General features: G+C 38.9%; 1 protein-coding gene across 9 annotated transcripts in view; it reads right to left on the reverse strand.

Moving 5' to 3' along the window:
- Nucleotides 1-13985, reverse strand: part of NALCN (sodium leak channel, non-selective) — a 363838-nt gene that overhangs the window by 126431 nt on the left and 223422 nt on the right. For all 9 annotated transcript variants that reach the window (XM_024348325.3, XM_001149573.6, XM_009427188.5 and 6 more), the window contains one exon: nt 13605-13742. In XM_024348325.3, coding sequence (XP_024204093.1) covers nt 13605-13742 — 138 coding nt within the window. The remainder of the gene's footprint in view (nt 1-13604; nt 13743-13985) is intronic.

A 13985-nucleotide genomic window follows, 5' to 3' on the forward strand; every position in this document is an offset into this window, starting at 1 on the left:
TCTGTGTCCTAATTTAATCATGTTTCCTCTCTCTCTAGTGAAAGTACAAACACGAATCTAAAAAAGGGGGGTCGGAAGGGATCCTGTTCGCCTCCCTTTTCTTAGAGCATTTCCTTTATAAGACTTGGAATTGTAAATTCTTTCCCTTTCTGTTTGAGATGTATATAAATACTTTTAAGAGCCAAATAAGCTTCTCACCAGTTCTACAACCTAAAAGAATGCTTTCCTTGAGGGCTGTCTCCTTGAAGTAATGTAAACATCAAGGAAGACAGAGCCTCCGTCTCCCCTTCTCCGTAGAGGGTGGGAGTTTAGACATCTGGCTCCAAGTTGTAAACCTACCTACTTGTCACGGAAATATGAGAAGTTTTAATTTTCCTTTGGATAAAGGCAATCAGCTCCCACAGATGGCCACCCCACTTACCAGGTGAATTTAGGATAAACTATATTTAACAAGTGGTGCTGTCAAGTCTTCTTACTTGAGGACTAGTTATTTCTATCTTGAGAACACGTATGGAAAGCGGTGATATAAAAGAGGGAGGTATTTTCTGCCTCCGTGATCTCTTTAGCAGATTGCCAGTGATGTGCATTGCAGCTTGCGTTAGTGCTTTTTCAATAATAAAACTGGGCTCTCTCTCCTCTACCTTTAAGGAGAGGTTTCGTGGGTTGGCAGGAGATTTTATTCTTAATTATACCCCCCAAACTGGACAGAGGGCAGGCTACTTAAGGACAGCAAGGCTATGTTATTCTATTAAATTTGACAAACAGTTGACTGGACTCCATGGATGTGTGAGGCACTGCCTGGTCAGATACATAAATACAATATTGCACTCACTGCAGTGATGTTTATCACTGAATTAAGCAGACATAGAAGAGAGCACTGTGCTTGGAGTCAGAGAGCTCAGGTAGCAAACAGGCTGTGCCAGCTATGAGCCACGTGGCAACTGCCAGCCCACAGTGAGTTTCAGTGCTCTCGTTTGTAAAATATTACAAATGTAATAATAGCTCAACAAATTGCAGCTTTTTTTTTCATTTAATTCTCCCCGAGCAACCCTGACATGTAGTATAGCTATACAATGTCTGAAAATATACAGACATAAAATTAGTTATGCAAAGCTAAAAGAAATTTCTTGGTTTTTCTACAAATGAATTGAATTTGGTGCACAATCCCTCCATTTCTGTTGGGGGCTGGAAACATTATCTTGCTACATCAATTCCATTCAGTCCTTTCAAGCTCAGTTACATTTGAATAAATGCTCCTTTTCTTTTTAGGGTAGTTTAAGGTCAAGGTTACCCACTACAAGCTGGGTAATGTGTCCTCCATCCCCCATCAGGGGAACTGATCAGGCTGTACTGGGGGTTTGGGGCTTTCTCTCTGCTGACTTGACCACCATCTCAGCTCCCAAAGCTAAGAGCTCTGATTCCCAGTGATGTCCTCCATATGCGCTTCCTAGAGTACTGTAACACAGTGCACGGAGTTGGTGGCTTCAAACAACAGACATTTATTTGATCACAATTCTGGAGGCCAGAGTCCAAAATTGAGTTGTCGGCAAGACCACACTCTCTCCAAAGCCCACGGGGGAGAATACTTCCTTGTCTCCTCCAGCTGCTGGTGGCCTCCTCTGTCCCTTGGCTTGTAGCTTTGTTAACACCAGTTACTTGGCCTTTATCTAACACCAGTCACAAGGCTTTCTCTCTGTGTCTTGTGCTCTTCTGTCTCTTACAAGGATGCTTGTCATTGGACTTAGGGCCCACCCAGATAATCCAGGATGATCTCATCACAAGATCCTTAATTTAATTACATCTGCAAAGACTCTTTTTCCAATAAGGTCGTGTTCATAGGTTCTGTGGGTTAAGCCATGGTCCTATCTTTTGTAGGGGCCCATTTAATCCGCTATACTCTCCACCTGGTCTTTTTTTTTTTTTTTTTTTTTGAGACAGGGTCTCACATTGTCACCCAGGCTGGAGTGCAGTGGTGTGATCTCAACTCATGCAGCCTCCACCTCCTGGGCTCAAGCGATCCTCCCACCTCAGCCTCCCAAGTAGCTGGGACTACAGGCACCTACCACCATGCCTGGCTACTTTTTTTTTTTTTTTTTTTTTTTGTAGAGACAACGTTGACCAGGCTGGTCTTGAACTCCTGAGCTCATGAGACGTGGATCTTGGCCTCCCAAAGTGCTAGGATTACAGGTGTGAGCCTCCACGTGGTCTTTGGCTTGGGCTGTTGTTCCCACAACACATGTATTAGCTCTCAACTCAGGGAAAGGGCTGTCATTCCACTTGGAACTAACGGAGACTTGTTCTTGCGGGATATTCCGGGCCTCTCCACCGAGAACTCTCAGGCAGCTGCCCAACTCTGCCCTGGCTGCCCCTGGCCCATGTGGGGCCCCCAGCAAGGTTCTTTCCCCATCAGGTTCCAAGAAGAATTAGGGTCAAGTCTTGGATGTCAAAACACACCTGTGTGGGTACCAACACTGCCGATGCTCCCAAGTGAGGTGTGTGGGCATCTCCCACGGAAACACGCTTTGTCTCTCTCTCTCTCTCTCTGCATCTGTCTCTCTCATGCTCCATCCCAGAAATCAGTCTTATTTCTTCTCAGAAAGCAGAAACGTGAAAGAAAATTGGAGAGTAGATGGGAAGGGCGGCCACGCAAGTGTGAAGAAGGAGGACCAGAAATGAAGCCCCATCATAAATTCACACATTTAGTTCTGTACCATTTTGAAGCATTTAGACTTGGAGAGCCCATCTGGGCACATGGGCCAGGGGGGCACTTTCTGAACACTATTTATTGAAGATTGTGAGACAATGACAGAGAGCCAAGGATGCTCTCCCAAGCCACGCAGATGCCAAGGAGAAGACTGATTTTGGAAGAGAGCTGTGAGGAACGCATTCCAGGTGGCGTGGTCAGGGCCTGGTGAGTAAGTCTGGCCACAGTCTGGCTTCCAGGCAGAGGGTTTGGAGGCTGGAGAGGAAGGCAGGATGGACAGGCGTCTTGAGTGCCACAGAGGTCACGGATAAGAGAGGGAGGCTGGAATAATCACAAAGTGATGACATCAGTTTCTTTCTGCTAAATTTTTCCTTTTAAAAGTTCTGGGGTTTTTTTTGTGTGTGTTTTTGTTTTCAATGCATGTAATGCAGCAAGTTTAAACTGGCTCAGCTGGGCATGGTGACTCATGCCTGTAATCCTAGCAGTTTGGGAAGCTGAGGCAGGATTGCTTGACCCCAGGAATTTGAGACCAGCCTGGGCAACCCCGTCTCTCAAAAAAAAAAAAAAAAAAAAATTAGTCAGGCATGGTGGTGCATGCCTGTGGCCCCAGCTACTTGGGAGGAGGCTGAGGTGGGAGGATTTCTTGAGCCTGGGAGGTCGAGGCTGCAGTGAGCTGTGAATGTGCCACTGCACTCTAGGCCTGGACGGCAGAGCAAGTCCCTGTCTCCAAAAACTAAAAACAAACAAAACAAAAAAATAAACTGGCTCACTGAAATAGTAACTAGACAAGGTTAAGTGCAGTTTGACAAAATGTTATTAGATATATAATGTTTTCTGGCCGGGCGCAGTGGCTCACGCCTGTAATCCGAGCACTTTGGGAGGCCAAGGCCGGCAGATCACGAGGTCAGGAGATCGAGACCATCCTGGCTAACATGGTGAAACCCCGTTTCTATTAAAAGTACAAAAAAATTAGCCGGGCGTGGTGGCGGGTGCCTGTAGTCCCAGCTACTCTGGAGGCTGAGGCAGGAGAATGGTGTGAACCCGGGAGGCGGAGCTTGCAGTGAGCCGAGATCGTGCCACTGTACTCCAGCCTGGGCAACAGAGCGAGACTCCATCTCAAAAAAAAAAAAAAAAAAAGATATGTAATGTTTTCTTACATTGGTTAAACAAGAAACTGCTATATACTTTTTCCTTGGGATAAACAGAGAAAAGCCACCCTCAGAGCAGGACAGAGAGAGCCACGGCATGCCAGCTGCACTGACTCCTCACGGCAGATGCGTTTGATATTTGCTGTGGATAGGAGAAGACAAGACTCCTAAAGGAAGAGCTTTGGTTCTCTGGGAAAATGCTGCGTGACTTCACAACAGGAAGGCCCAAACTTACAGAATTAGAACAAACTCTTGGGGAGGCAACAAATTTAAGAATAATATAATAAAGTTTGAAGTTTGCTTGAAAGTAGCATAAACCTAATTTTATTCAGCAAATATCTTTGTTTAGGCATCATTTTTCAATTAATTTGACAGTGGCATGACAAAAGCACAAACTTACAAAACAGAAGCTGGTTCAAGATGTACGTGTGTGGTGGGGGGATTGGTTTCCGCCGAAGCCCCATTTGAATGTGGACTTTCAGATTGATCCTCATCAAACTGTCCCTGGCATGTAGGGCACTGTGATAAGGTGGCAACTGGCACTCCGGGTGAGAGATGACTGAAGTCTGACCGAAGGCTTTGGCTGTGTCTTTGCAATGGAAACAGAAGATTCAGGAGGTGCAGGGTGAGTCTGTAGCTGATTGCCAGGAGGTGAGAATGACTTTGCGGTTCTTTTCTCACAGACTCTAATAAGGTGACAATAACCACTGCGATAAAGGGTAGAAGTGAAGGAAGAATGGCAGCTTGGTGTCCATCATATTTAATTTATGTTATCAATGATACAGTATTTTCCTACAAACCCAGTGCAATGTGGATTTGGACTGAAAGAGCAGGTCGACCTGGGTGTCAGACACTTGCCAACACATGGTATGGAAAGTCATGGGAGTGGGTGACAAGCCCTCATTCTGAAAGGAAGAACCATTTTTCAGTTCTCTGAGTGTTCTCATTTGTTCTGTTTTTACAGAAAGCTGAGGTAATGCTCATTAGTAATCAGAACCCATTACAGCGATGTCTGCGTATTACCTTCAGCTAATGTTTACCTACACTGCCACATGTTGCTGTGCCAAAAGGTTTTTCTATAGCCACTAAATGTGATTTACAGGTTCATATTAAAACGGTATTGATGTAATAAAGGAATTTTACAGGGACTTGCCACATTGAATCACAAGAGTGTCATCATATGTATAAAACACTTTTACCTTTGTGCTTTGACTGTTCTAAATTATGCAACTAATTTGCTTTGCATTATTTATTTCTTAATATTTAGATTTATGTGATATTTCTATTGATTGATTGATTGATTGAGGCAGAGTCTCTCTCTGTCACCCAGGCTGGAGTGCAGTGGTGCGATCTCAGCTCACTGCAACCTCTACCTCCCGGGTTCAAGTGATTCTCCTGCTTCAGCCTCCGAAGTAGCTGGGATTTTAGGTGCCTGCCACCACACCAGGCTAATTTTTGTGTGTTTAGTAGACACAGGGTTTTACCATGTTGATCAGGCTGGTCTGGAATTCCCGACCTCAGGTGATCCACCCGCCTCGGCGTCCCAAAGTGCTGGGATTATAGGGGGAGCCACCACACCTGGCCCGATATTTCAATTTATAATGCAACAGGATATACTATGTCCCTATTTTTTTTAATGATATAATTTCAGGGGAAAAAGGCTAATGACACCACCCTTCATCTCCTCTTGAACCCTGCTAACTAAGTACATGTATGCTTTCAACACAGTGGTGTTTAGTTTGTACAATGCTGTAAAAAAGAAAGCCAAATATCTATTTTTTCATGCATTTACTATTTGGCACTTTTAACAGGTCTATAGCATTTGATCATATTAATATGCAACACAGCATTTGTTCTACTGTGTAATATACAGCTGATGTATGTATCCACTTTTTAATTTTATGATCGATATTGATACATTATGAATCAGTGATGTCAATGAAAAAGTGGAGAATAACAATGTATTTCAGATATCTAATTCTTTATTTCCCTCAGATTATAATGCCCATTGCTAAGGTATGTTTAGCATTGACAATGCATTCAGTGTGGAAAATGCCACATTATCAGGCCTGCTGAAGTCTGGGAAGTCTCTCTCAGAATATTTATGAATGACATAATAGAATTTTGACCTTTCAGCTTAGTGGATTTCAAAAGCGTAATTTTCCAGGTTCAAACTGGTACCTGGACCAGGGTCTCACAGGCGTTTGATTTCTCTAATATTCTTTATGACGCTCCTCTTTCTCTAATACCTCCTTTTTCTTTTTCTCCTCTGAAACAGCCCAGATTCACTTCAGTTAATGCTGTGGTAGTTATTTGCTCTGTTTAAGTTTTATACATGTGACCACAGATATATTTATTTTTTTTCTGTTTAACTACAATGAATTTCAGTCAAATTCAATAAATTACTGAAATAGTTGCATTTACAAGTATAATTATTTCTTCCAATTTTGTTGTGATGCAGATCATTTTGTCTAACATAATGTAGTTCTCATTCCCTCAGAATAAGACTTTTGGATTATCATGATTCAAACAGCTGAAAAGTGTGATTTATTTTTGCAAGAGGGCAGCCTTGTCATTCACAATGGATTTTCTGGTTGAAAATTTCTCTCCCTGTAGCAACATATCCTATTTTACATTCTCTCTGACTCTGCAGATAGCCATGACCTTACCCTATATAGCTTTCCCTTTTCATTTTTCTATCTTTTTATAAAGTTTAATTTTATGATTTTTTCCTTTTATATAGCTTAAAGATGTCCCTTTAGCTGAAATTTCACCTTTAATCTTATTTTCTTCTTTGCTGTGAACTTTATTAATAATTTCTATCTTTAAATTATTTTCAAATATACACTAGAAACACAGCAGGAATCAATGTCCCACACTCTTGTGTTTTTCTTTTCCTTTTTACCATTTATAATCACCCTATCCTAAGCTGTCTTGCCGCCTGTGGTATGAAACAATTTCACTTTTTATATGGGTCAACAAAAAGTCAAATGTAATCAGCGCAGTGTAAAATGGGATACGTTCAACACAGATGCACTTTTAAATGAATTCTATACAATCAAGTTATTTAATTTACACTTTGGAATGCCCATTTGTGTCAGCAAAATATGACTATTCTCAGCAAGCTGCCACTACCGAGGCAAAATCAAGAGATTGCTGTGTTAATTTCAGCACTTCAAAGGTAACAAAAAGACTACCCACAATGAACGCTTAATTACATTTTCTCTCTTCTCAGTATTCACATCACAGGGCTTTCCTTTGAAACAGTAATAGACAGAAAAACATTGCAGGAAAAATGGAGTCTTTCAACTTGTTAGGTCTTCCATAGTCCTTATCCCCAAATCATTGGCAAAGGTGGGGAAAAAGATGAATTTAACAAGCATTCAATAAACTGCAATCAGTCAGGACAGAAATACAGAATACATACCTGGCGGAAGAGAGAGATGTTTGAAAGGGACAATACGTGGAGGTTATGAATATGCATTTGCTATATACTTCAGCTTGATTTTCATTGTGGGCTGAAAATTGGTGCCCCCAGGGGTGATGAAATAGCCTGCTGTTCTTTATTCCAGAACAAGCTGCAACCACACATTTTATTTTTCGCTGCTTGGCACATGCCTGTCCCTGGGAAGACTAAATCAGGAACTCACCAAGTTGTATGGCACCACTGTTCGGTGTGAACAAAGACACATCAGAGCCTGTATGTTTACACAGACTACTTTTTTTTTTCCTTCTCACCCATTTGGGTTAAAATGCATTGTAGCATTTTGTAAAAGGAAACATACAATTAAACAAAAATGCTCATTTTAAGGTAAGTTCAGCTCTAAAGACAGGCTTATGGAATATTTTAACTTGTGAAGTTTAGTTTTTAGGGGCATGCAATGTGTGTGTAACACAGACCTGTCACCCTCACGCATGTGTTTATATGTTAGCCCACAGACTATCTCCAGCTGTTTCACTGCCACTACTTTTGATATTTCTCATAAGGCAGATTGGGAACAATTGGGAAGCGGATGTTTATTGATCACATAGCAAGTAGCAATGTACACATGCCTCTCTTACCATTTGCATCTTCAGGCCTTGGAACCACCGGTTTCATTTGTTTGTTGGTTAGCCTGTCTGTGTTCGTTATGGCTAATTTCCAATTATTTGTAGCCCCTAAGAGGACATGAATTAAGCTCTTTCCCACTTTGGCCAGGACGTAGGTTAGTACCTGCACGTGGTAGTAGAGGTTCAGTAAAACTGTATGAAATCAAATTGAACTCACTTCATAAAGCCCATTACAGTAACTGTTAGTCTAAGGGTATAAAGGAAAAGAAAAACAACTGCTGATCATGTTTTAAGCAAAATTTTTTGTGAACTGGGGAAGTGACTTCAGTATTAGACTTTTTTTGGGTAGTATAGAAGTGATAATCTTTGTTTTAATTTGGTTATACAGTGTTCCCTCTTATTAAATTATGTATCATTTAAAAATAATTTAGAAATTTAAAAGTTTGAACAGTTTACCTTTTTTGTGTTAGACTTCATAATCAGATAAATCAAATAAATATTCTAAAGCTTGCAGTTTCTCATATAAATCTGAGAAAAATTGATTTGAGTTTTATTTAAACAGTATATTTCATTTAGCTTATGCTATATCTAACTAGTAAGTAGAGATGAGCTAAAGACTTAAAGGTGAAAAGCAAAAATTATAAACAATTAGAAGAAGATATAGGAGAATATTTGTATTACCTCAGGTGGGAAAGAATTCCTTAAGCATGAGGTCAAAATAAATACAGACCATCAGTCAAAAACCGATAGTTTTGACCTAATTTGATCATTCCACAATGTATGCGTGTATCAAAACATCACGTTGTGCCCCATAAATACAGTAGGCCCCCCCTTATCCACTGTCTCACTTTCTGTAGTTTCAGTTCCCTGTGGTCAGCCACAGCCTGAAAATATTAAGACATTTTGAAAAGGAGAGATGGAGACAGAGAGAGAATGCGTATTCACATAACTTTTATTATAGCATATTGTCATAACTGTTCTATTTTGTTATTATTGTTGTTAATTTCTTACTATGCCTCATTTATAAATTAAACTTTATCAAAGTTATGTATGTATAAGAAAAAACATAGTATATATAGGGTTCTGTACTATCCATGGTTTCAGGTATCTACTGGGAATCTTGGAAAGTTTCCCTCGGGGACAAACGAGGACTACTATATATACAATTATTATTTGTTAACTAAAAATGAAATAAAAATATATAGAATGTCAAAAGACATCACAGACAAACTGGAAGACAAAATACTGCCTAAGAGAGGATATTCGCAACACATGTAATAGTCAAGAGATTAATATCCAATAAATATCCAATAAATGAGTTAAGACAAATTAGTTTTTAGGAAAATAGGTAAAACAAACAATTGCGTCACAAAAAAGATGGTCAATAAACATAGTAAGAGGTGCTCCCTTATTAATAATTATGGAAATGCAAAAATGCAAGCCCAATTGATACCAGTGTTCACTCATAAGATTGCCAAAACCTCACATGTCAAACAATGTGACGTCTAAGTAAGAGTGTAAGAACACAGGAATTCTCAACTATTGCACTTGGGAGGGTAAATTAGCACAATTTATCTATACAGCAGGAGTCCACAGTGTTTTCTTAAAGGTCCAGACAGTAAACATTTTAGACGTTGAGGGTCATGAGGCAATACTGAGGATATTCTGTGGGTACTTGTATAACCACTAAATTATAGAAACCATTTTTAGCTCACAGGTTGTATAATACAGGTGGTGGGCTGGATTTGGTATCTGGGCTTGCAGCTCCCTGGTATAGAGCAATTTGGGCAGTACCTAAGATCCAAGCATTCTACTTTCGGACATATATCCTAGAGAAATTCACATAAGTGGGCACGATACATAAATGTATTGCAGCATTATAAAAGTACAACGTTGGAAAACAGCCTAAATAGCCATCAGAAAGGGAACTGATAAACAAATATGGCATATTCACAGTCCGCGGAGTACCATATGGCTCTCTATAACAATGACCAAATTAGCTTCATGTGGAGTAAGATAAAAAGATCTCAGAAAAAAATAGCCAGTGAAAAATTTAACTGCAGAATATATGTTGAGTTTGATACCATTTGTTCTAAAAATTGCTGCCACAAATAATTGATAAGGAGGGAAACACATGACCATGTATAACTTGGCCCCAGCATGGACTTATAGGGAGAGAAGTATGTATTACCAGACCACTCCCCTAGGGATGGCCATCAGTTGACTGGAGCAGTGCTTTGCAAACTAAGAAAACTTAATATTAATCTTCAGAATTTTGGGCATAAAATGTATTTAGATGGTAACCTTAAGTTTAAAATACTATATGTATACATATATATACACACACATATATATACATATATACACACACATATATATACATATATACACACATATATACATATATACACATATATACATATATACACATATATACACACACACACGTGTGTGTGTGTGTGTGTCTGTGTGTGTGTATATATATATATTTTTTTGAGATGGAGTTTCACTGTTGTTGCCCAGGCTGGGGTGCAACAGCATGATCTCGGCTCACTGCAACCCCCACCTCCCAGATTCAAGTGATTCTCCTGCCTCAGTATCCTGAGTAGCTGGGCTTACAGGTGCTCACCACCATGCCTGGCTAATATTTTGTATTTTTAGTAGAGATAGGGTTTCACCATGTTGGCCAGGCTGATCTTTAACTCCTGACCTCAGGTGATCCACCTGCCTCAGCCTCCCAAAGTGCTGGGATTACAGGCATGAGCCACCGTGCTGGCCCTAAATACTATATTTTTAATGGATGCATATATGTGTGGGAAACCTCTGCATTTCATTGATTTTAAGATGCACATTTACTTTCACCTTTTAAAAACTCTGAAGTAGGGATGCACCTTATCCTCTATGTGTATAGTTTAATTGTTTTTCTCTTTAGTGTTACACAAACTGAGTCTTCTACTGAATGACAGAATGTTAAATTTAGTGAAATATGTTCTAAAAATTGGAAAATGAATTTATATTAAAATTATCATAGTCATTGTCTGGGAGAAGAGGTATAGGGAAGGAGAGAAACAAGAAGAGTGGAAATTAATTCAGGAAGGGGCATAAATGATACCCTAATAAATTGCATAAATTAAAAATATCTGAACATAATATAAATTTAACATTTATTAATATATGGCTTTAAATGCACAAACCGTCTTATCTACATTTAAAGGGGCTCAGTGCTGGTGCTCTAAAACATCCTCAGAAATACAGGGTTAACTCGCAGATACATGACAACCTTGGAAACTGGGTGTATTGTGAATTATTATCCTCACTTTCCAATACAAACAACAGAGAGATCAGGGAAGTTATGTGAGTCTTCAGAAATCAGATATCGAGTGACCAGCAGAGCTAGAACCTGAATCTGGATTTTTGCCCCCCCAATTTCATAGTCTTGTACGACACCGCATTTACCAAACTGTTCTCGTTAACATGTAGACTTCTGAATTCTCAATTGCCTTACAGACTTTTAAAAAGTGTGAATAAAAGAACAAGTTATTTCAATTTTCAGTTTTAACTTATAACTGTTGTTTGAAAATTGCAATAAAAAAGTTAGAACAGATGTTTTGGGTAGATACTTAAATCAGTAAGTGGAAAGAGTAGAATTAGAGATTGGTTTTCATCTTGTGCTCTGTGGATTCCTAAAGCCTCAGGTGAACCCCAGGAGTCCTTGGATGAACTTTAAGTGTTCTATAACCAATGCCATATTTTAGCCCATAAAGAAGATTTAGATTGCCCAAGAAGGCTATATACCAGTTATAAAATTTTATTTTATTATATTAGTGACCCCAGTAGAATTTTCACTTGAAAAAATATTACTTTACTAAATAATTTAATAGGCTAGTTTTTTCTTCCAGCTTTCATTTTTTGTGTCTCTGATTTAAGAATCAAACGTATATCTGCGTGTGAAACATTTTCAGTGAGGAAAGTAAACCATTTTGTTGTTTTATTAGGAAAACGATTAGGTTGATTACTATAAAATAATTAGATTGATATTCCCTGACATAGATGATTTCAGTGAAATCTATCCTGCATTTAACCCACAATCAACAGTCTGAGCAATTCCATAGTTTTAGAGTAACTTAAACACAAGTAGCTTAATAAACTTAGCTGAACGCATAAATGATGTGTAAATGCATGGATGAATGAATAAATGGCACAGGCTTAAAGGTCCTGGAAGGGAAGATGCAAAGACCCCAGGGCTAAGTGTTGTGCAAACACCAGCACAGCCAGATTCAGCTTTGCAAGCCAGGCTTCCATTCCTATTGCACAATGTTCCTATCTTTCGTGAATGTTTTAAAAGTCAACTCCACGTATAAAAAGGCCAAAACTATGTCTATGTAGTTCTACTGTTTGAGCCCATGACTTCACACCACGTAACAATGAATTCTCATTAACTTTTTGGTGGACATGTCTTAGTTTTGAAAGCCTCTGTCTGTCTATAGCAAACACAACTTCTAAGTTATATCTAGTTTATCAAGGACTTATTTCATTCATAGATATTTAGAATTAAAACTGACCTTAGAGATTATATGTAATTTGTTTGATGTGAGTGATTCTTTGGCAGAAGTTTGATTTGACAAAGACATTTTTTTCAGACAACTTTAAACTTCATTATCCCGGGAAGCAATAATAATTAGCTGCAAGACTAAGGACCAAATCTAGATCAGACAGACCTGGGAACACTCTGGTCATATTTACATTCCATGTGACATCAGATAAATTGCTAAACTCTTCTGAGTCTCAGTTTTATCATCTGTTAACTGGGAATACTATCTAATCGGGTGTTCCAAAGATTAGCAATAATATTGTAAGATATTTTGTAACTGTAAGACATATTGCCAAAAACAATAGTAGCAGTTGTATTTATTTCTTGTGTTCCTGATAAAGGGAAACATTTGAGTCCTCAACTTGGAACTTCTAACGTGATGTTAGAACTCAGGTTTGCTTCTTAAATATGAACAAATTTATTACATAGAGATGAGCATTTGGTATTACCTTCCTTAGTAAGTCACAGGCTGCATTTCATAACATTTTTTCTTTGTTTTTAATGGAAGTATATTGAAGAGAAAAATCTGCTTGTGTGACAGAAGTCGGTTCTTACTGGACTTTGGTATTCAGGTTTCTTGTGCTTTTACAATATTTGCAGCAATGTGTTTTATTTTTTTCATGTGTTTTTTTCCAGTCGCACATAGCACAAAAACACTGTGCTGATTTCTAATTAACTGACTGCACCCTGAGGTCTATAGCTTCTGTCTTCAGTTTAATTACAGCTGTGAAGAGGATGCAGTGAAACTGAAGACAGTGTCTCTACATGAGAAAAAAAATAATAATGGAGTTCCGGTTTGATCCTGAGATCATCTAGGTGTGAATGCTTGGGGATACTTAAATTGGTATGTAAATGTGAGATTTTCATTTTGTTCTGTCTTGTTTTCCCTCTTGCAAACACTAGTACCTGATGGAGAAAATATCTAACTTAACAAATCAAGCAGTTCTTTGATGTGCAGAAACTTAGAATGGAAGGAGGGATCTCATCCAACCAGACTAGTCTGCATTAGTCCTTCAGCTCCCATTTTGAAATTGACAATAGGCCAAATATCTGTTGATGTTCATCCCATTATAAATTCCAAGATATAATTGAAAAAAAATGCTGAACTCACCAGAGTGGCAAAAAGATGATAGAGAATGAAATAGATGGCAACCACGGGTGCCCACATATGTCCCACAGCATTTAGAGTTTGGTCCATTACGTCCACCCATCCTTCCTGGGTGAGGATCTGGAACATGGACATAAATGCCTAAGAGGAAAAGAACAAAGGTATTACACACTAGCTTTAGGCTTGCATACAACTTCAAATTAGCATGTGATGTTTGAAGACTTTGATCTCAATATTATTGATTTTTATCTGATCAGGGCAAGAACAGTCTTGATTCAACACATAGGAAAGATACGAGAATAAAGATCTTAAAAATGTGATATTTAACTATTTGATGTGGAATAAGAAAATAATTACCCTGAATTAAAATTAGTTTTGTTCGCA

Source organism: Pan troglodytes, chromosome 14 (assembly GCF_028858775.2).
Source record: "Pan troglodytes isolate AG18354 chromosome 14, NHGRI_mPanTro3-v2.0_pri, whole genome shotgun sequence".
NCBI lineage: Eukaryota > Metazoa > Chordata > Mammalia > Primates > Hominidae > Pan > Pan troglodytes.